A 23,685-nucleotide genomic window follows, 5' to 3' on the forward strand; every position below is an offset into this window, starting at 1 on the left:
ATGCTACAGATTTGAGCAACTGGGTTAAGACATTTTCAGGAGCAGATTTTCTTGTTCAATCCACTGAAACCAATGTATGATAGATAATACTGATTATATGGTATTACAAGGTAACGAATATTTTACATTCTTTAGGTTCACATCCTTATTCCTCTACCCGCTTTCATAAGAGACACCTATTACGCAATATCAATCCGTGTCCTTCATCGGGACCAAGTTCAAGAAAATATATGAAAATAAGCATTATACAACGCCAATAATAATGTACGTACTTTATAGAAATTATCAGGTATTGGAATATACGTTGGATTGAATTGATTAGTTTGTCTCTTTTCAGAACAGAGGCGAAAGTACAAGGAATCTATAATTTAAAGTGAGATCAGAACCACTCCTCGGGTTTGTGTAGGAAACTACTAATCGGGAATCGAATCAAGCAATTACTGGTGTAAGGGGAGTTTGTAATTTAAAAAAAAAAAAAAAAAAAATAGTTTAACGTCCCATGTTTTACAGGGGCGTATGCAGGGGGGGTCATGGGGTCCGGACCCCCCCCGAAATCCCAACTTTTTTGTAAATGTTCTACTTTTACTACTTTTAGGCGCAATTTTAGAAATGTTCATATAATTTAGCCTTAAATTGTATTTTAACTCCCCGAAACGCTTTAAACCCCTCCCGAAATAAATTCCTGTGTACGTCCCTGCATGTTTATGTCCTTTAGGCTTAGGTAAGTGAATGATAAGAATTGGTGGAATGAGAATGTGGGAGAAAACAGGAGTAACCCGAAAAACCCACGGACACGATGTTGCCCACCATAAACCTAATCGACCGAGGGATTGAACAAGGAACTGTACGCATCAGAGGTAAGAGCTCTACCACTGGGCCATCGTGCATCGGATGAGTTTATGATTAAAAGAAAATGATGATAAACCAAGCTGTTGTGCCACGATTTTATTTACAAAAGGTTCACAGTAATTAATTATTATATACATATTTTTATTTTATAAATACTGCATGTAGTAAAAACCACATGACAGACATAATTTCAGGCTAATTAATGTACCGTAGCATCATGTAACCAATCTTTTATCCTTCCCACCGAGAACATAGATGCACTTTGCAATATTAATCCGTTTGTTCTTCAAAGCAATTCCTGTTACTCCCTCCCATGGTCAAGAACTAGCGCATGTGCCTTTGCTGCACGCGGTCCAGGTTCGAATCTCAGTGGTTCGAATTCCACCTTCAACGGTAGATCCACGTCTTATATAGGCTTAACGCTGAAAAGAGACTGTAAACTTGAAACAAATACTACTACTACTACTAAATAATAATAATAACAATAAAATTATTATTATTATTATTATTATTATTATCTATTACTGTTGCCGATAAAAAATGCTTTAGATACATAAAGGAAACCAAATACCCTATCAGTAGGCTTGCCAGACGGCCCGGTTTTGAGAGGTCGTCCCAGTGTCCCGACCGGTTTCGTGTTTAGTCGCGGTCAGACGGGGAAAAAAAAAAGAAGTTTCTAGTCGCAAAGTTATTTAACAACTTCTAGCTTTTTTTTTTTTTTTTAAATAGACGAGTTTAATGGAAGAGTCAACAGTGAAAGGACTAATGCTCTGCAAAATGAACTCTGCAATGACTTGCTATGAATTCTTTGATAAAATAAAGAACAAATGCTTCTTGTGAAAGGTTCATTCAAGTGGAAAGTATAAGCCTGAATAATGTGTATAGGCCTAGTAGTTGTTCCTTTCCTCCTCGTTTTGCAGATCTGAAAATTAGTTAGTTGTTAAATTTTGCCTTGCTAATATATATATCTTTCAGTAGAGAGTGTAAGAAACTGAACTGCTTGAGAAATTAGAGCATCAAATTTGACTAATGAACAGCAAATTTTGAGATTAAAATACCTCATACTGATTTCTACACTATTATTATTTGGTGCTGCAAATCAAAATACTGTTTTGTGCATAATAATATTTATGTAGTGTAGATTGGTTTGAATTTGAGTGGTATGTAAGCATGTGTCTTATTAAGTTGAGAATTTATCACGAGAATTTTCGATAAATATTGGCATTAATGTCCCGGTTTGGAGCTTCAGAAATCTGGCGCAAGTAGGCCTATACCTATCAATTATACATCCCTAGTGTGTCTGGACAGAAGTACAGCTGGCAAGATGCAAAGAAAATTGCAGAGAATAAGAGAAAAAAATACTTAAGTAAAGAGTGCTTTGTTCATACACTTGCCGACAAAAAAGCAAACCACTTTCGGTAATTCTGGGCTATGTAGCTATTTCCAACGGGCAATCTTACTTCTTCCTACCTGCCCTTCGAACACAATGACCTTGGATTTGGTGACCTTCTAAAACGTTAACAATAGAAGAGATGCTCTGAAGATAGAAACAGAAAAAAAAAGTTTGCTACGTATGTTAATAGTTTCAGAGTATTTGTGAAGAATTTACTACGGAGAAACAATAACACTGGGTATTACCACACAGTAATTCTTTAAGACCGAGTTTGAAGAAGGTGTTTGTCCACCACAAAGTTCATTTGGCGCGAGCTGGGATCGAAACAGGGAAGTGTTCCCATGCACCAGGGACGCTCTACCACCGAGCCACTGCGCCCCCCAAATGAAAATATGAATAACGGCCTCGAAAGCACACAACTATATAATGTATTCGTCCTTCGCTTCGTAAACAAGAATCCCACGCCATATTTTTCTGTTTCTAGGGTTTTGCTACAAATGATAGAAGGATACAGTTACATTAAGATTACCAGACGTCTCAACCTCCTGGGGACACTTCATGGATTTACGTAGTAATATACATAGTACTAAAAAAATGTAACATACATTCACTGGAAATTGTGTATGTATATTTGATGACTTTACGTTACATAGTAGCTGGCAGACTTCTTTCCAAACTCTCTTTCGATATCTTTCAGCTCTGAGTTTTTTCTTAACTAAAATGAGTAAAGAACTGCACATTTTGCGAGAAGAAACTAGAACATTTTTTTTCTAAATGACTTCTTTTCACCACTGTGAATAATATTGTCATTATTTCTCAAACTGGATCACTAATTTCTATTAAATAGTTTATTTTACAACATCCACATAGGACTGATAGGAATGGGTAGTGATCCTCTTGGGCCTACACATTTAAATCAAAATCCTCACTGAGTGATGCCTTGTTAGATGGCCCCCAAAAGTTTAGCACTACTATTAACAAATGATATTAATTGTATTGGTCATAATTAAAAGTTTCCCGTAAATATGATCATCCCGGCCAGGGGTGTACCCACGGGGGATCCACCAGGTCCGGACTCCTCCATAACTTACTAACGTACTATTGTACACTGTCTCAATAAAAATATATATGTTGAACTGTAAAATGATTGAGTAGCATGAAAATTTGATCTTACACTTAATCTGTATTCTCTCTTCAGGCCTGTAGCCAGCCCAAAAATGTAGAGGGGGGGGCGGTTGAAGTTAGGGGGGCCCTTCCCAACCACATTATAGTTCATCACCATATTATAGTTCATTTGCAAGCCTACCGTGAAAATTTTAGGGGGCCAGTAAAAATTTATGGGGGGCCCGGCTCACCCTAGCCCCCGTGGATACGGGCGTGTTTCTCTTCCTACAGTTCTGTCACTTTTCTTTCTGAAAATATATGAAGTATTTTACAATTTTCGTTTTTTTCGGGTGCGATACTACGTATGCGTAGTGACTTATAATATTGGTCTCCTCCCCCAACAAAAATTTCTGGGTTCGCGCCTGATTCCGACATTCAATTTCCAGAATTAAAGAAATTCCCTGTCATCTCGAAAAACTCCATCAACTGGCTGAGTGTTCAACTCCAGAATCAAACTCTCTAGTATGAAGCGACAATTTTAACGTATAGATACTTGCATTGCTACTATTTTTTTTTTAATTTTACAAAATAATTTCAATACTCATTATTTGGTTTGTTACGCAGTAATACTGCTATATAATAATAATAATAATAATAATAATAATAATAATAATAATAATAATAATAATAATAATAATAATAATAATAATAATAATAATAATTTGTTTTCTTTTAAGAAAGATCTGAACTGCAACTTCGAAAAAATAAGTAATTTTTGACCATGATTGTACGCACACTCACTAGAAGCAGAAGGTATAGACAACTATGACGCAATCTCTCTAAATATAAGTGGGTTATAAAAATACACGTCCCCTCAGTAGTAGCTGTAGGTCGAGGGGTGATGCTAAATTACACGAGACGTGGGTATCCCTTCTCCCTCTCACCGTCTGTCAGCTCCCTCTGCTGACCAAATCGAGGGGGCGATACACCAGAGGGGATATCCCAACTCCTCGTCTTCCTTACCGTCTAGCATGCTACGCATCCGAATGATCCACAATTCAAGCAGAAATCCCGGTGATAGTGGTGAAACCGAGAAATATTTATAAAAAGCAATAAAACAAAACACTGCACCCTTGGGGATCAACAGAAAAACAAAAAGATGTGTATTTAGTGACAACCTAAAAACACGATTTGGGATTCAAAGAAGAAGAAAAAAAAAGATAGTCCCTGTTCTATGTTCCTCTCTAGCTATTTGTGATCAGAAAATAGGAGGGGTTACGCAATCTTCAAACTCTTTCGCTAACATGATGACTAGCAAGGAAGAAAGAAAAAAAACTATAAAACGGAAATAATTAAATTGGGTATTCTCAATCAAAGCTAGTTCTTTTAAAACACACTTTCAAATTATTAAAACAAGACCACAAGTTTAGTCTACAGCTTCTAAGTGTTTTTTCAACGCTTCAATGAGTGTGCCAATAGTTTTTACAATAACAATTGAAATCTCGAAAAAAAAATATTAATTTATATATTTTTCATAATTTCAACGGATGAGACATCTACGAGTAATAATAAAAAGGTTTGTTTTATAGTCAATCAGTGATTTTCAAAGCGTAACAATGCTACAAAATTCAAATATGAAAACAAAACAGTGTTAATTGTGTAACTGGAAACATAATAAAACAAGTGTTACATATTTAACATTTATTACAATGAAACTTAATTGTTTTGTTTAAAAAATCTGTTAAAAAATCTTTAAAAATCTGCAAAAATAAAATGTTATTCTTTTTTAAAATCGGCACAATATTTTTTCTCTTTTCAAAACGAAAAAAAAAATTAACCGGGATGTATGGTCACCCTGTATCAGAAAGCAAAGGAGTAATATTGTCATTAGAAAATACTACTACTATTGTGAAACATAACGAAAACTTGGGGTTGGGACGCATGAAGGAATTCTAAACAGTATTAGAGAGGAAGGCTACACGATTAATTGTTCTGTCTACTACACAACCACATTTACTTAAAAAAAAAAAAAAATCACAATGTTGATAGCTGAAAACTATTCAAAAGGTGTTACTAGGAAGGAACAACCACGAAAAGAAGGATGGTTCACCTTAAATTTCACACACACAACCGCCGTAATCGCCTCCCTTTCTCCTTTTTAGCTGAGAGATGTAGCGGCGCTCACTTTTCTATATAAGATGTGGTTCCCCAAACACTTGTGTGACAACACGCCACTAAGCTGCACACAATATACTACGATGTCCACTTTCTGCAATGCGGTCAAAGTGCGATTAGAAGCCGCCTCCATGTTGTACTCCGGACGCAGAAAACCGTGGCAATTTGCGACCCTTTTTCCTACGTGCTGATTTCCTCTAAACCTATTACACGCTACAGACGTGGAACACCCTGAGGCGAACTTCGATCGTGTTTCAGGGTTATTGCGAGCGGGGCCGTTAACCGAGAACGTTTTCGCATTTCATACCACAACAGAACCCTATCAAGTAGGGGATCATTTTTGGTCCTTTATTGCTACGAAATCAACATGGGAGAGGGACACAAGGCAGCGGCAGTCATCACTCTCATGAAATCCATGCTATTCCGTGATGAACGCTTTCATTCGTGTTCTCTCGCAACGATCCGTGAAGATCACATGCCACTTGTACGCTAAAAATTCTGTCTCTTCGAAGGCAGAAACCATTCCCAATCCTCTACTGAAAGGATCGACCTACGGCTGTTTGTGCTCGGTGAGCTATAAAAGTTATACGGTCTTTGGAGATGTTTTAAACGGCGCATGGTGGAACTCTGCACGTTCGTAGCTACGACAGAAGTTAGCTGGTACAGTACGTTGAGTTTCACTTATTTAAAATAAAAGCTATTTCATTTTTATAATATATGACAGAGGCAAAAGGGTTGCATGCCTTTCTTTTTCTTCCTCTTTTAGTTGGATTTCTATTCCAATGTTATACTAAACCGTCTAAGACAATTGTATATCAACATTTCTTCGGAGTGGTGGCTCAGTAGTCAAGTGTTAGTCTCTGGAGTAGAGGGTTACGAGATCGATCCCAGTCAATGGATTTCAAGGTAAATTTACACCAGTCTCGAAGTACTCATCCTTCAAATTTCATAACTATTTTACCAGTGTTTCAAATTACAAGCGTTGGATGGAAAACTTACATAAGTAGTAGGTATTTATTTCGTACAAAGTTATCTTGTAGAATACCTTATACAACCTGACTTTTGACTTATTACTCTGCATCAATTTGAACTTTGTATTTGGAATTTATATATAGATTGTATTTTAGGAACGTCAATACAGATTTTGCTTTGCGGAGGGAGGGGCGGGAATTCTCCGCCGATATAAGTACAGTTTCACATTTTTCATTAGTACATTACTATCACGACTGGATCTACGGGGGTGCATCGGTGCACATGCATTCATTCTCTTCGTTGGAAATATACACTATCTAAAAGAAGAAGCTAGCAGCCAAAACAGCACCACTTTCACAAGGATTCTGCACTATACAAGTATCCATCATATTCCAAGTGTCTATGATTAAATAAATTCCTGATCTAAAGCAGTAAGCTAATTATATACTGAAAATTATACCGATACAAAGTGGAAATGGCTCAGTTGGTAAAGCGTTGACTTTGCATTCGGAAAGTCGTGGGTTCGATTCCCGAGATCAGACACTGAGTATTTCCAGGGCAATTCCTCATTCACACCACAAATGTCTAAAGGTATTTAAAAATTCAAATCTACTGGTAGTTATTGGTGCACCATTCTGAATCCGACCCTCATTACTGTTATTGATTATACGGTATATACCTCTCAAATTCATGAGGGAGGAAGAATGAAGCCTCTGACTCTATAAGGCGAATGTGGTAATGTACTTGACTCGCTTTGAGATCTTGATTTTGTTTCTCCGAGCCTTCGTGAGTGTAATCTCAGAGCAAACAAAAGATATGAAGTAAAATAAAATTTATAGTTTAAGGCCCAACGACTATACACTGAAACTAAGAGAGATGGTGATGATAATGAATGAAACAGTGGAAAGAAGGAAGCAGGAAGAATCGGAAGAACCCCAAGAAAACTCCACCACAAGGACTACTTGGCACGAATTGGGATCAAACCGGGACCACACGAACCAGCACTTTCCTCAGTGCCTGCAAAAAGAACGAAGTCTTGTTCCTAGGCTTCACTGATCTGACATTTTTTCTAACAAACGAACAAACAAACACACACACACACACACACACACACACAGAGAGAGAGAGAGAGAGAGAGAGAGAGAGAGAGATTGACATTTTAACACAGATTATGACAAAAAGCGTTACATCCTGTTAATCCTAGTTTTGAAACTTTTTGATTCCTATTTGTTGCAACTATCATATATATACTTTACATCTGCTACTAGGGGCCATGAGATGTCTCCTTTAAATCCATAATCTTGGAATCGATTTCCTATTATCCGTCAGTTTCTAATGAGCACACATTATCGACGTTACTATATTGACAAGCGAAGAGTATTCTCTCTCTCTCTCTCTCTCTCGGATTTTCTAGTTAAAACTGTATACAATCAATTACAAGTTGATTGCCACATACAATATGATATATTTACTTTACAGTCCCATACATAGTTCCAGTTTCATCATCAGACACTATTGCGTCCTATCACATTTTGTTATCGTACACTGAGCTCAAATACCATTTTTTTTTAAGTTTATTATTTCGTTTTATGTTCATTATATATTTAGGTCTTGAATAATAGTAACTGAACACGTGAATTTCATTTCACACTGTAAAACTAATTTCCAAACTATATGAATTTAATACTGAAACCGGAAGTAGTAGGATCTATAACTTACGACTGTGACTAAGGGATAAAGTCATAGATGGATCATACTCGGACGTTAAATCTATTACAAAACTACTTTTCGCCAATTATCACCGTTTTTTTTTTTTTTTTTACTATGGTGACCAGTGTTGACACCGGAAATCGTAATTTCTATTATTTCCGGTTTCAATAGAGGGATAAATATCGAGATTACGGTGGATCACTACCCGGAAGTCAGTACATATTTTAGCTCAATCCTTAACTCAGCGTTTCCCAACCGGTGTGCCGCGGCACACTGGTGTGCCGCGAATGGGCCGCTGGTGTGCCGCGAGGAAATCGAAACAAATTATTAATTCTATAGGAACCAAATTGCAAGACATAGGGAAAAATGAATATTTGTATTTCACATTACTATGAACCTCTACTATAAATTTACAATTTTAAGTTTCATACTGTGTTACTTTTCTGTACATTTTTAATGTTGAAAACGAATTTATCATTGTCATGACCATTATTGCTTCTTTATTGTTGCAGACTATTTCGTAACTTGAAATTTTAACAATAAATTCAACAAAGTAAACATGCATACAAATTACCTACATTTGTGTTTTTAAAGTATAGGAGATTTGTTTATTTGTTCGTTATTTAGTGACCTTTCCTTTTAGTTAAAGGTTAGATACAGTTTTCGAAAGAGAAACTGGATTTTTAAAAACCCAAGTCCTATATTTCATTGCAATTGTTTTCTATTTTAAAATTAGAATGTAAAATAAGCATAATGATTTACCACGCGGGAAAATCAGTGATCGAGCTTTCTTCTCTGTAAGAAGGAGATCAGTAATCACATTAAAATACCACGGCATTTTATATTTACAAATAATAATAGTAATTTTTATATATATATATATATATATATATATATATATATATATATATATATATATATATATATATATATATATATATAATATGTGTGTGCCGCGAGAATTCAAGTTGCACCTGTAGTGTGCCGCAAGTTGAAAAAGGTTGGGAAACGCTGCCTTAACTACTGCGCAATGAAACGTTACATATTATAAATATTGTACTATAAGATAGAGTTATGTTTCAGCTACAACACAAGGCACTGATTTATTTGGTTGTGTTAGCTGATATTGAAAAAGGCAACAAATAAAAGAAAATATTTGATTCGTTTTACAATGAGCACACAAGATGGCACTTGCTGTTAGATCTTACTAGAAGTGCTCAGTTTTATGAAATGGTTGTTTGTATCTGTAAAGTATTTTAAAGTAACGATCCTATTACGAAATAGATATATTGTCTGACCGTTTTTCTTGTTATGTTCCACATTTTATTTAAATATTAATTTACATTTAAGGAAATAATTTTGAGAAGAAACTTGCACAAAACGTCATAATGCACTGTTGTCAAATTTGTACGTTTACTGTGGTAGTGACAATAATAAAATTCCTGGATTTTAGTATTACAGTTTGAGAAGCGGAATGTGACTATGTATTGCGATAAGGGTCGAAAACTAATTTCTCCAGTAAGTATCCCAGCAGAATTCCATGATTACTTCCTTTATTATCTGGAATCAGTAAACATTCGATACTATCTGGCAACGCCGAACTATTTAAGCAGCGTTTCGCATAGCACCGAGAACACCTAGTGATCTACCTTAAACATTCTTGATGTTAGGAAGTAAACTTGGTAATGGGTCTGTACCACATGATATAAGGTTAGAAGAAAATGTTGCTCTGTAGTTTGAGTCTGTGATGCGATTACGTTAGGTTACTTTTTCTTAGTTACAAAGTGGATTACTTCTCTTGGGTAATATCGGTTTAGAGATTTACCAGTATAATAAAAGGTAGTTCAAGTTTCTATCGATCTTTAACTATATTAAAGGGTAGACATGTGAGAATTTAACTTTTAGCACTTGAGACGGCGAATCCATAGAAAAAGCTGTTTCTCACTATCTTTTTATTATTTCTGCTCTACGGAGAGCAATGTTGAAAATTGAAGGTGATTGTAGATGTCTACCACTTACGGCTTTGCTAGAAATATAAGGCTGAAGATTGAACCCATTCTTAAGACGGTAAATCAATTCCAAAAGAATGCTTGTCGCTACCAATTACTGTGTTAATATAACTCCAACTGCCCAAAGCTGTATATCCATGTTACAATTTCGCCTATGTAACAGCCTTCCTCAGACACATGATCTGTTCTGTGTTTGTTCTAGTAATAATCAAATTCAAACCAGAAAAGGATGATTTCTATCACTTTCGGTTAGAAAAGGGAATAAAGGTCATGATTAAACTTTCCTTGGGTCGCCCGAATCAACTCCAAAAATCACTTCTGTTCATTCTGTACTATTTCTGCTCTCATAACTGTCCACAGATCTCTCAGACATGCGCATCGTATAATTTAGAAGTCTAAAGTCACATAGGCCATCGGTTACAGGAAAATACAAAACATAAGACGGCTAATAATTCTCCGGAAGATTGAAGGACAAAATGTGTACGACAAGCACGAACGTCTCTGATATTTTGAAGTACGAAATATTCAATATTTTATTCTAATTTGATGTATTTACTAACGACAGAATAACATACAAATAATAATAATTATATTTATTTGGAATATAATATTCAAGCTGCGAAACGATTATAACAGTTCTTGATATGTCTCAGGGGGTCCGTGAAAGTAAGATGAAAGGTAACAAATTGAATCGAAGATAATACATAGGTTGGGTTGGTTACAGTGTTGGTTGATCACTATTATTAGTATTAGATGACAGAGTAGTAATTTATTATGTATGATATGATCAAGTTTCTGTAAAATAAAGTAAACAAAAACTAATATTTAAGTCAATATTTCTTGGAAGACGGTTCAAAGCTCCAATCATAGTCTCAAAGGGGACCGTGACAAAGATTAGATTAAGACCATTGGATTATAACATAATGTCAATGTAGGCCTAATGTTTTTATATACTCCTTCATTAGTCAAGTACTAATCCTTCAGGTTAATATTTGGAAACTCATGAATGCAATGCAATGAGCTCATGAGTTAGGTATCTTGTTTTCTTAATCAGTTATAGCACGAGGAAATGTTTTTGCTGTACTTGAATCAATCTGAAGGTCTAATAGGTAATGTCACTAGAATGAAACCACTTTATCCTATAAGATGGTTACATAGAGGTGACCAGATTCGAGAAATTCTAGCTAAATATGATGTTATACTAGAAACTCTGCATGAAGTTTCTGAAACCGAAAAACAGCTTACAAGAGCTCCAGATCTTCTAGCCCATTTCGAAACTGGCATAACGCTATTGGGTCTATTACTGGACAGAAAATAACTGGCATGCTGGAACTTCTGAATAAGTCATTCCAAAGTCGGAAATAAACTGTAACAGATTTGATTAAAGGTGTTAAAATTGTCTCAGGAAATATTCAGAACCTACAAACGAAGAATGTTTTGACAAAATAATGCAAGAAGATAATGAGAAAGTAGAAAAATACGATTTAAATCCTTTTTCATTGCAAAGAATGAAGAGAATACTAAGGAAGTACATAGGGCCGGTAGATGCGTATTACAGGAAAAACTAGCTGAATATACTCATTCTTCGCATGGGGGTAGTATTTGGAAGTCAACGTCTGTGGAAGTATTGCCATTCATTTCGGCGACCGCGAAAACTATGAATCTGACACTAATATCGATCATTTTGGATTTCTTTTACATGTCTTGGTAATCTCCTCCCCCGCTGACTCCCGGCCCGCATACAATTGTAATGTCTAGTTTTATTCTTATGTAGTACTACGAAAAACAGACGAAAACGGGCCACAGAGCATCGAAATATTGCTTGAAGAGGAATGGAGAAAAAACGTTGGGTCAAAGTGTAAAATAGCCTAACATTTTTCAAGTTAAACAGAAAACATTATTTATTTAGGAAAAACGGCCTTTAGTTTGCCTCCTTCCCAGAAATGTCGATTCCACAGTTATGCCTTTCAAGTTTACGACGAACATTGGAAGAAACAATTGCAGGTTCGGAACGGAATGAAGTACTTTTCGGGGTTTGATTCCTCTTGCTATATTATTAATGCAAAAACCTTTGAAATAAAATACGAGGGCTATCCAGAAAGTAGATTACGTTTTGGAATAAAAAATCAACAAAGTATAGGAAACAAATTTTATTATATACAGATGAAAGCCACACACAAATACTACTTTTCGACATAGTCACCATTCAAATTAAGGCATTTATCGTAGCGATGTACGAGCTTGGAAATTCCTTCGTCGAAAAATTCGGCCGCCTGCGACTTCAACCACTTCGTTACCTCTTCTTGCAGCTGTTCGTCGTCATCAAAACGCTGCATAGCCAGCCACTTCTTCATTGCTGGGAATAGGTGGAAGTCGCTCGGTGCCAGGTCGGGACTGTACGGCGGATGAGGAAACAACTCCCACTGAAAAGATTCAAGAACTTCACGCGTGACATTTGCCGTGTGGGGCCGGGCGTTGTCGTGAATCAACAAGATCTTAGAGCTCAACATTCCTCTGCGCTTGTTTTGAATTGCTCTTCTGAGGTTTTGCAGAGTTTGGCAATACCTTTGAGCGTTTATTGTAGTGCCTCTTTCCAGGAAGTCCACCAAAATCACACCTTTTCTGTCCCAAAAAACAGTCGCCATCATCTTCCTTGCCGACATTGTTTGCATGCATTTCTTGGGTTTTTGGGGAGAACCTGTGTGCCCCCACTGCATTGATTGCAATTTCGTTTCACAGTTCACGTGTTTCACCCATGTTTCGTCACCAGTAACGATGCGATCGAGTAAAGAGTCACCATCCTTATTGTAGGCGTCCAAAAAGTGCAACGCTGCAGCCATTCGCTGATTTTTGTGGTCCTCTGTCAAGATTTTTGGAATCCATCTTGCACAAAACTTGTGGTAACCAAGCTTTTCGCTGATGATTTCGTGCAACAAACTTCGCGAAATTTGTGGAAAACTCAAAGAAAGTTCCGTTATTGTGAACTTTCGATTTTCACGGACTTTAACATCGACTTTTTCGACAAGTTCGGCAGTCACTTTGCTGGGTCTCCCACTTCGATCTTCGTCGTGAACATTGGTTCGGCCATTTTTAAATCTTATGAACCACTGTCGCACTCCACCTTCAGTGATAATGTTGTCCCCATACACTTCACACAGCTGCCGATAGATTTCTATCGGTTTACAGTTTTTTGCTGTCAGAAACCTTATTACTGCACGCACCTCGCAGCTCGCGGGATTTTCAATTAACGCAGACATTTCAAACCGTCACAGTATCTTAACGGAGCACAGCACGAACCTCTCACTAGCACGGCTAGATGCCGACTGAGCTGCGCAACGCTCTGACCCCAAGATGGCCGCGCTAGCCCCGCCCCTAGCGGACACATACGAAAACGTAATCTACTTTCTGGATAGCCCTCGTAAAATGAAATCTTTCAGTTTAACGTCCCACGAATATGTTCGTTAGGCTAAGGGAGACAATGATTAAGGAAAATGAATGTTAATGGAAGAATTGGCGGAATGAGAATGTGGAAGTATATCCGTCGCATGTTGACCAGGGACCTCACACACGAGGCACCGTGCGACCCCCTGATGTAAGTTGTTGTAGCACCTATGAGCCCCCACTTCAAATCCTTGAAAAATAAACAAACTACACATTTAGTATAGGAACCAAACATTAAAGACACTTGACTGTAAAAGGTGGTTGCCACGTTACAAGAACTTATAGCTGTCATATATATATATATATATATATATATATATATATATATATATATATATATATATATATATATATATAAACTTGAAACCCTACCATATTTCACCATGTACACAGTCTTGAAAGGGTCATAAACGTTTTTTCCATCTTGCAAGGAGTTGAACAGTGTGCAACTTCCTGGGACGACTTGCTTGCTACCTGCTATCGCCCTCCCGCTGACATAAAGGAAAAAAAAAAACAGTTTCGCCACTTTCGAAACAACGGATTATTTTGAACAGGGAGGGGATGCACCAAAATACACATTTTTAATGAGGAGGTTCACTGTTTGTCCAGTAGAGTGCAGTGCTGCATAGTTGGAAATACCTTTCTTATTTTCAAGAAGTTGTAATATGTACACAGTAAATAGAAAGATTGGGTTTCAAGATTTTTTTTTTTTTTTTTTTTTTTTAAATGACAGCTACAAGTTCTTGTAAAATGACAAAGCCTCTTAACTGTATTCTGCGTTCAGGAAACAGTGAAATACGTTTTTTTTATAGACTTGAGAAAAGAAAAGCGTCAATGTCTTGACAACTTGTTCGGTTTAAGTCTCCTATCTAACTATTGTTCTACTAAGACTATCAAACTATAATTAGCATACAATTGTTTGTTTCAAGGTGAAGGAGTGTGTTATCCATTACTGCAGTAACTGCTGGTAGCTACTTTGAGGTATAAATAAAAATATAACTCAAAGCAAAATCTTATATAGAATCTAATAAATCCAGAAACTATGAGGAATTTATTTTTTCCTACCAATAGTCAGTTTCTTTTTGAAATACATTATCAGCTTTCTTTATGGTTATCTACTACCAGAAAGTAACAGTAACACTTGATTTTTTACGATAATTTTCGTCCACACAGTACCACTTTCAACAATAGAGACTGTGTAATGTAAGTGACGCTGGCTAGTCATATATTCACGCGAAATTGGATTTTCCCCCCCCCCTGTTATAATTAACGGTAGTGAATACCTTCTTCATTTTTGTTTTTACGTATCCCACGTAATTTGAAAGAGGAATTATTTTCCTGTTTCTTTCAAAACTTTTAATGGTTTCATTTTACTGATTTCCTTTTCAAATTTATTTAAATATCCCTTACTTCGTGAAAAACATATTTCATGATAGAGAAACCTCTCTAAGTTGGACACCTGCGGTTCTTTCAAAAAACTTTCCAAGTTAGAGGGGTGTCCAAGATAAAGAGATAGAAGTCTGCATCATAGCCATGTTGTATAATAAACAATAGTACACTACTACATGCAGGAGTGACCCAAGGCAATTTGCTGCCCAGTGCAATGTCATCATTTGCCGCTCTCTTTCTCAAGAAAGAATGAATTTTAAAAACAACGATTTTAAGTATGCTACGCCATCACGAACAACGAAGGGGGAAAGAGCACTCGCACTCAGAAAGTACTAAACACTACAAATATAATCTTGCTGTGTCCTTTTATTTTATTTAAACAACAATCTATTATGTTAGTAAAAGATGAAGCAAACACACCTGCAGAGGAAAGATGGTAATCCTTTTTATAAAATTCAAAATCGAGATTCAATCTCAATATATCAGTTTGCAATTCCAATGCACCTCGTTCTTTTATTTTTATTTGTTGATTAATTAAAATTTGTTCTATCTTCAATTATAAAGAACTTGTTTGTGACAATAGTAAGACTAGTTTTCATATCAAAACTGTGATAACTACATAAAACAGGTGTTTGCTACTGATCGAGAATTGAGTTCTTGTATTTGACAACAATCAAGCAATTCATGCTGGGATTTGTTTGACCATTTGCTTTAGCACTGTCCATGTGACCTTAAACTAATGCAACCTAAACATGATTTATGAATGTGATATTTAAATAGACAGTCAGCTTGGTAAATTTAACTACCATCATCATCAAATCTGTTTTCAATAAGAAATATTTATTTTAAATAATATAGTCATGAAATTTTGCCCCCACCCCCGTGCAAATTCACGTGTTGCACATACAGTAAAGCCGGCCCTGACTACATGCGTCAATAAACTAAATCATGTGCGGAACAGTATTTACATATGTTACTGCTCAAGGTATTATGCTGTGTTGTGTATATAATGTGCGTACTTGTACGTACGTACCTTAGCAGTTCATTGAATACACAACACTTCGAACAATACCGCATATATACATATATATATGAAAACATTCAGAAGGAAACTTTCGCTCTACAGTATATGGCTGTTTTTCAGAATTTCAATTTTTCGTGAAGTTAGTTAGTTGCGAGGGTTTGTTTTCTCTCCTGGAACTTGCTCTTCATTCACATTCTCAACCAATTGTCTCACACCAAATACAGCTGCGTACTCGACCGACATCCCTCCCTCTGTTTTTGCAATTTCATCGTTCTTTTCTGGATAATCTGTTGTGTTTCCTCACCCTTCTCTTCTCAGAATTCCTGCAATCTTATTTCGCGAATCATCAGACCATACCTTGCTGTCAACGGCTGATTCATTCACCATTACCTTTGTAGTATTTCTTTCAGGTGTCAAACTGTGTTTCAGAGAGGTGATCAGGTTACAGGTGTTCCAATAAGTAGAAATCACTAAGAGTTTTTCTGATTTCAATCAGGGGCGGACCCCAAGACAAAATTTTCACCCAGGCGAAGTGACTTTTTGGCGCACCCCTTGTCCTGGTCTATATTTTATTTATTACAGTGATTTTAATATTTTAAACCCATTTTTTAAAAAGAAAAATTAATACTTAAATAAATGTATATTTAGTACTTAAAAATATACATATGTTATCAATTATATTGTTTTTATTATTAACTATCTTGACGTTATTATTATTTATGTACTGATATGTAAACAGAAACAATATCGAACAGAATTTATTGAATACTACTAATGGTGACATGATTACTGTTATATTGTAAATTGTTTTGTTATATCAATGACATCAGAAGTCTTCTACCATATATCAACCATGTAACAATCTATTCTAATAACATGAAATACCAATAAATACGTACATTTCACATATGTTGAATGTGTTTTACGCAGTGGGAGGAAGGATTCAAAGGTAGTCGCTGATTTCTTTTTCTTTTCGTAGTGCTGCTTCTAACCCCCTCCTATGTTGTTGCAGAGTGGTATATTCGATTTCACAAACACTGTCAAAATGAATGATTTGGCAAAAACTGTACATAGCGAAACAATACCATCTCCTAGACACTATTTTCAACAAAGGCTGACAGTTTGGCGCGGCGGTGTCGTTACTAACAAATCAAAAGTAAGTGCTGTATATATTATACCCCCTCCACTACCACTTCAAAAGAAAATGAAATCTTTAAGTTTTACGTCCCACGGTTATGCCGGTTAGGCTAAAGGACACGGTGATGATGAGAGATGAGTGAAATGGTGGAATGAAGAAAGTGGGAGAACCCCGAGAAAACCCACGAGCACGGTGTTTGTTCACCACAAAGTCCGCACGGCGCAAGCTGGGATCGAACCAGGGACCCCAAGCACCGGAGGTGAACGCTCTACCACTTTAAAAGAGTAACATATATATAAAATCCAATAATATTCATTGTCTGGGAAAAGTTCACAAAGAACATGCCCCCCTATAAACAATACCAACTCCCCCTTCACTATTTATTCTACATACCATGTCTCCATTCGTCGATACAGCCCCACTAGTACTATGAAACTCTTCTTCCATGGTGGAATGAAAACAAGGTTAAGTAGTTGACGCTACTTTACAATATAAACCAAAAAAGTCAGCAGAGAACACATAACATTTACTTTTTGAAGCTTGTTTTGGCGCCCCAAGCAGTCGCCGGCTTGCCTGGTCCTTGGCCCGCCCCTAGTTTCAATAAAATGTGTCCAAGTTACAGGGGTGTCTAAGCTGAAGAGTTTCACTAAATACACTATTAATATTTAATAATTAAATTTAATTTAAGAGAGGTTAAATTTCTAGTTCAAAATCATTTTTTTTTAAAAAAAGGAAGAGGCGTATAACTAGACAAGGAGAATAAAAATCAGTACAATCACGGCAGTGTTTTTCAAACAAAAAGAAAAAAATCCCACATAAAATCAACACTCTACACTGTTAATATTTTTTTTTGGTTAGTTACTCCATTTCTTACCTTTTTTTTCTTTCTTTGTGTTCTTCTGTAATTTACCTGATATTGTAAGGATGCCAAACTGAGACAGAACGATTAACATCTTAATACTTTCAGAAAAATTTTTGAGAAAGGAAAAATAATAATGCCGTAAAACATTGGACTACAGACACCATCTTTAACTTTAGTAATCTTGTTTTCATAGTAAGTACTCATTTAAAACAAAGTATTCTCAAGTTATAAGTTGCATTTTTAACAAGAAATTTTAATATAGCGCTCAAACGTGAACGGGAAATAAAAATAAGGCAAAGACAAAAGCAATCCTTACGAAGAGAAAAAAACATTATTCTGTGGGTCACTGATTGAATACCCATCAAATGTGTCGCATGGAATGCTGTTTTGTATGAAGCAGGAACATAGGCATCATGAATAACTTAGGAATAAAAGACTGAAAGTGTTTTAAAAATATGGAAAAAAGTCTTTCAGTTTTACGTCCCACGGTTATGCTGGTGAGGCTAAAGGAGACTGTGATGATGAGGAATGAATGCAATGGTGGGATGAAAAGTGGGAGGAAACGGCAGAACGGGGACAACAGTGTTCATCCACCACAAAGTTCACTTCGAGCTGGGATCGAACCAGGGACCCCACGCACCAGAGGCGAACGCTCTACTACTGAGCCACTGTGGCCCTGTTTGAAATATGAGTATAAGGAAAATATTGAAATATGAGTATAAGGAAAATAAGAGAAAATTACACAGATGGAATGAAACACTAATGAGTAATAGCAGAAGTTGGAGAGAGGAAAAACCATGCTGTTTTTCCCGTTTCCAATGCTTCCTACTGGCCACTCCCTTTCGAAATTCCCTTCCACTGTTAATTCCAATGTAAAATAGCTTCACAGCTTACATATTAGAGAACAAACAATTTTCAGTGTTTACTACGAAAATCATGTCTGGGATAATTGAAATCCATGTCTGGGATGCAGAGTTACCATGGAAATGAACAATATTATGCTGCACGTCTGAAACACACCCAATAGACTTGAATGTTCCAGCACAGCACAGAGATACAGATACAGAATCTGAATATTAAGCTTACACTAGATTTCAATTTCATAATACTACATTTACTTACCCCATTGGCAGTCTTCATTCTAGTCAAAGCGAACTTTAACATCATGCAAAACTGGTCCACAGTCAACAAGCTCATAGCCCTCGATCTACGAAGAAACATAAGGAAGACATGAGAACAACGAATTACTACTATACATCAGCATCACAATCCGCAATTATCCGCACTTACTACAATGTACGATAGAATATACAGACACACACAGACTGTAAATTTCCTTACTTGAATATTGCTAAGTCGCGGCATAGTCGGAAAGGCGTCAACCAGAAAGTGCGAGTTCGATTCCCGGTGGGGACAGGATTTATTTCCCACTTGACATGTATTTTCGTTCTAATGCACAGATAATACATCATCTGCGAACTGGATGGTTGCGCAAACGTGGGGGATGGCGGGTGAGATTAGGGTGGTTGGAATGTAATGCACTAACTACACCTGCTGTATATGCCAAAAAATGAAACCTTACTTCTTCAATGCCTGTGTAGACAACCTCGACTTATTTTGGATGAGGTCTCCCTTGGCCTAATCCTGCTAAATAATCATTTCTGTAAGTTAATTCAATCATTTGACTGTTTTGCCCAATGTGACAGAATTTTATGTTGTTTATAAGTTTTATCTCCTATTTTAAATGTAAATATTAGGACAACAAGTACGCATCATAAAGACGACTCGTGTAATCTTAAATAAAATAAATAAATAAGTAACCGCTACTTTTCTTTTGAAAACTCGAAATTCTTGTGAGTACAACTGTATCATAATAGGGTTTTACGCATGATTCTTGGGCACAGATACACAAAGATAAACTGTTTCGCTTTTCTGAAAACAATTTGTATGCAGGTGTATCAATAACAAAGAAGGTCCAACGAGTTGAAAAAAAAAAATAAAATAAAATAAATGCTCGCTGATGAAACAGAATAAGTGCTGCCGATTGCGCTTATATGCTTACCGAATTTCCCAGAGAGTTGAATGTTATCAATACATGGACTCGTAACTTAAAACAGCATCTGAACCGCGTTAGCTTCCACCGAGAATCTAACTCGGGTCTCCCACGCCAAAGACGAGATCACTAACTATTTACCCACGAAGAGTCCTGTAATGTTCTAGAAAGTGGAACTGTACTGAATTAACAGTTTTCTCTTAGCTTTCTTCGATGATGATCTATTTCGTTTAAGAGAAATCTCAAAAGGGAAACAGGAGGCAGATTTTCTAAGAGTAACAGTAGAAATGGAATAATGATACAGCGACATAATTAGCTTTCTGCTTCTTTCGCTTATTACTTGAGATACATCGAACTACACATGAAGTCTCTGACGTCCACTTTACGCTTAAAGGAGGATTATGACACTTGGTAAAATGAAAATGTGGAAGGAAATATGAAAACTCCGAGAAAATCCATGTGAACAATGTTATCCATCAAAATCTCTCATCACATAGCATTCAACTAAGGAGCCCTTCCAACAGAAGAGAGAGTGCTCTATCAACCAAGTTCCCATGCCCTCTACACCAGGAACAGGGTCGCGGTGGCTCAGTGGTAGAGCGTTCACCTCTGGTGCGTGGGGTTGCTCGTTCGATCCCAGCTCGCGCCAAGTGGACTTTGAGATGGACAAACACAGTGTGCGTGGGTTTCCTCGGGGTCTCAGTTAATTCATTCCACCAATTCATTCATTTCTCATCATCACCGTCTCCTTTAGCCTAGCCGGCGTAACTGTGGGACGCAAAACAAAGATTTCATTTAAACGAGGAATGTACGCAGAGGGAGAGGCACCCTCCGAAATCCCAATAGTTCTGTGAATTTAGTCAAATTCTGAGGATGATTTTACAAACATAATTTATTCTCGTACTGAAGTTGGACCCCTCTCAAAATAAATTCCTGTGTACGTGTTTGCCCTAGACTAATAATTTTGTAGAGGAACTGCAATATTCTGTGAATATTTTGCCGAAAATCACTGGTAGCTCAGAAGACAGAGTATCAGAATGGAAGATCGTGATCTGGGTTCATACCCATTACTACTACAAAAAGAAAGAAAAAGAAACTCCCACATCTAGAAGTTTTGATATACATATCAGCTTAAAACAAGGACATGAAGAAGTATCTTAATTCTGAGATATCTTTAAAAAGGGTAGCCAAGAGTTTTGATCTAGCCTGTGTACGATTTAGAATGTGTGAATGCAGTTTCCCGCGCATCAATTTCGTTACCTTTTCTCGTGGTGACGTACACCGGCACGAGAAGGCCAACTGTTCCTCCAGTATTTCAGACTTCAAAATCGAAATTAACTATATCGCGTGAGTTATAGGGGTTCATTATTGATCTGCACCAGCTCACGTTCAAAAGATCGCAGTGAACAGGTTCCGCCGTTGCGACGGCAACTAAGTTCTTAAAATACTTGAGCAGAGAGAGATCCAACGATGCAAACATTTGCAGTGGTACAAGGATACACGATTACTATATTTTTTTAAAAAATATATTTGTTTCTGTAATATTTATTTATTTTAAAAAAAAATCTTACCAAGTACGTTGTAGGTCAAGATTAATCGAAACTGTATTTCTTTTATGCATGCATTTAAGTCTTAAAATATGATATATTAAACACCACTGCCTTTATATTAAACGTAAGAACGATAAAAATAAATACGAAATAAAATTCTTAGTATGTGATTATGCACCAAGGCTAAGGGAGACTGGGATATGTTAATAAATGAAATAGGAGTTAAGAAAATGAGAGGAAGAGCGAGATTCCTGAGAAAACCCATGCATACGGTGTTTGTCCGCCAGAAGGTTTACGTAGTACATGATGGGATCAAACCAAGGGCCCTATGCACCAGAGGTGAGCACTCTTATCACTAGGTCACTGCTGTCTCCAATAAAAATAACTGAAAAAAAAATATCGGTATATCAATCGATCTGAAGTTTCTGGATATACACTTATGTTAGGATAGTGATCCATATCTAGATTAGAAGGAAATTTATTTCATTGAGGTTGAAGAGTCTTGCTCGGACTTTAGGCTTCGGTTCGGTGGTTCATTGAAGCTCCACACACCCCTACCGAAAAAAGAACCCGGGACCATGTGCACAGATAACACACATGTTAGCAACTTGGACACAATCCAGGAATATATACAGACAATGTATTATCTACAAGTGGCATACATACATTCAACACTCATTCAACAGTTTAGTGTAACTCAATTGATTATTTTCAATTTTGTATAAAAATCTAATATTCATTTGACCGCTTAATACGCGTTCAGTATACACTGCATTTATTTAATAGGTTAGCGTTCAACCTTAAATTAATTGTTTGCTGTCACTGGCGCACATTCCTGTATAATTGTGGTGGTGGGGAGAGGAACATTCAGGTTTGTGAGATATAATCTACCAAGACATCAGTAAGGATTTTAATCCAAATACGTCGACTCCGCCGAAGTTCAGGGAGGTCAGACTTCCTCTCTCCCTGATCCCATGCTCTACGCACTTTTGCTTGATTCTTGTTCTAAATAACAATTAGTTTTTTTTTTTTTTTTTTTTTTTCGCGAAAATATGACCAAATCCCATTTTTGATGCCCAATACTTCCAGAACTATAGATATGCAGAGGAAAAATATTCTACACGTGTACTAAAGAAATCAACATTTATCTCCATGCCATGCAAAGAAAGATCGCACAAGTTCTCTAGATCGCGTACCAAGCAAGGGCGTCATTTCAGACTTCGCTTGAGAGGGGTAAGAGCACCACCGACATAAGACTTTCACGTTTTATACTAGTATATTAGTAGACAACAGATTAAAGTAAATGTATTCCTCAAACTCTTGGGGGGGGCATCTGCCCCCTCCTGCCCCTCCTACTCCCCTGGGACTAAGTGTATCAAAAGTCCGGAGCCATAGGCCAATTTCGTTATGAGTAAAACACAGAAAAACATGGACACGAAAGTTATTGGAAATAGGTGGGTTTTCAATCTAATATGGTGGATTTGTTTTTTTAAATCGCACCTGCCATTTGGGCTCCACACTGGTAAGTCGCCTCATGTTATGTAACTGAAAGAAAAAGTAACTTTTTCAGATCAGTAAGCTGTTCGAACGAAACGCAAGGGCCACAAAATTATACGGGCAAGGGTACATTATTATGTGAGAGAACCTAGAACATATCAAATATGTCCCCTAACACTGCTGTATTGTCGGTATGGTAAGAGCTCAAGGGAACATTGCTTTCTCAATAAAAGTAAGGGACTTTGCCAGTATGAAACCGAAATGGCTGTGAGATTGGAAAAATTTCGCTATTTTAGATTGAAAGTCTAATATTTCCAAGAACTTTTCTCTCTTTTCATATTTTCCCATCTTCACTCATAACGGAAATCGCTTATGAACTTTTGATGTACCCTGTATAGCGTCCTTGAGATTAAACGAAGGACGAAATGGGGAACCAATTAACGTGTGATATCTTACTCAGCTCCAATTTTTACAAAATATGCTTTTCTTACGAATAAAATAGCAAGATCAAGATGACTA

At 36.7% G+C, this 23,685-nt stretch overlaps 1 protein-coding gene across 14 annotated transcripts in view; it reads right to left on the bottom strand.

Annotated features, from left to right (window-relative positions):
* The window catches only part of Zmynd8 (Zinc finger MYND-type containing 8), a 289,971-nt gene that overhangs the window by 125,105 nt on the left and 141,181 nt on the right, over positions 1-23,685 (bottom strand). For 13 of the 14 annotated variants that reach the window (XM_081769796.1, XM_081769789.1, XM_081769790.1 and 10 more), the window contains one exon: positions 19,189-19,273. In XM_081769796.1, the coding sequence (XP_081625922.1) occupies positions 19,189-19,273 (85 nt within the window). Of the gene's footprint in view, positions 1-5,456; positions 5,773-19,188; positions 19,274-23,685 lie in introns of those variants that run through there. The other variant, XM_081769800.1, reaches the window with a different exon arrangement.

Source organism: Thermobia domestica, chromosome 8 (assembly GCF_964235325.1).
Source record: "Thermobia domestica chromosome 8, izTheDome1.hap1.1, whole genome shotgun sequence".
NCBI classification, from domain to species: Eukaryota; Metazoa; Arthropoda; class Insecta; order Zygentoma; family Lepismatidae; genus Thermobia; species Thermobia domestica.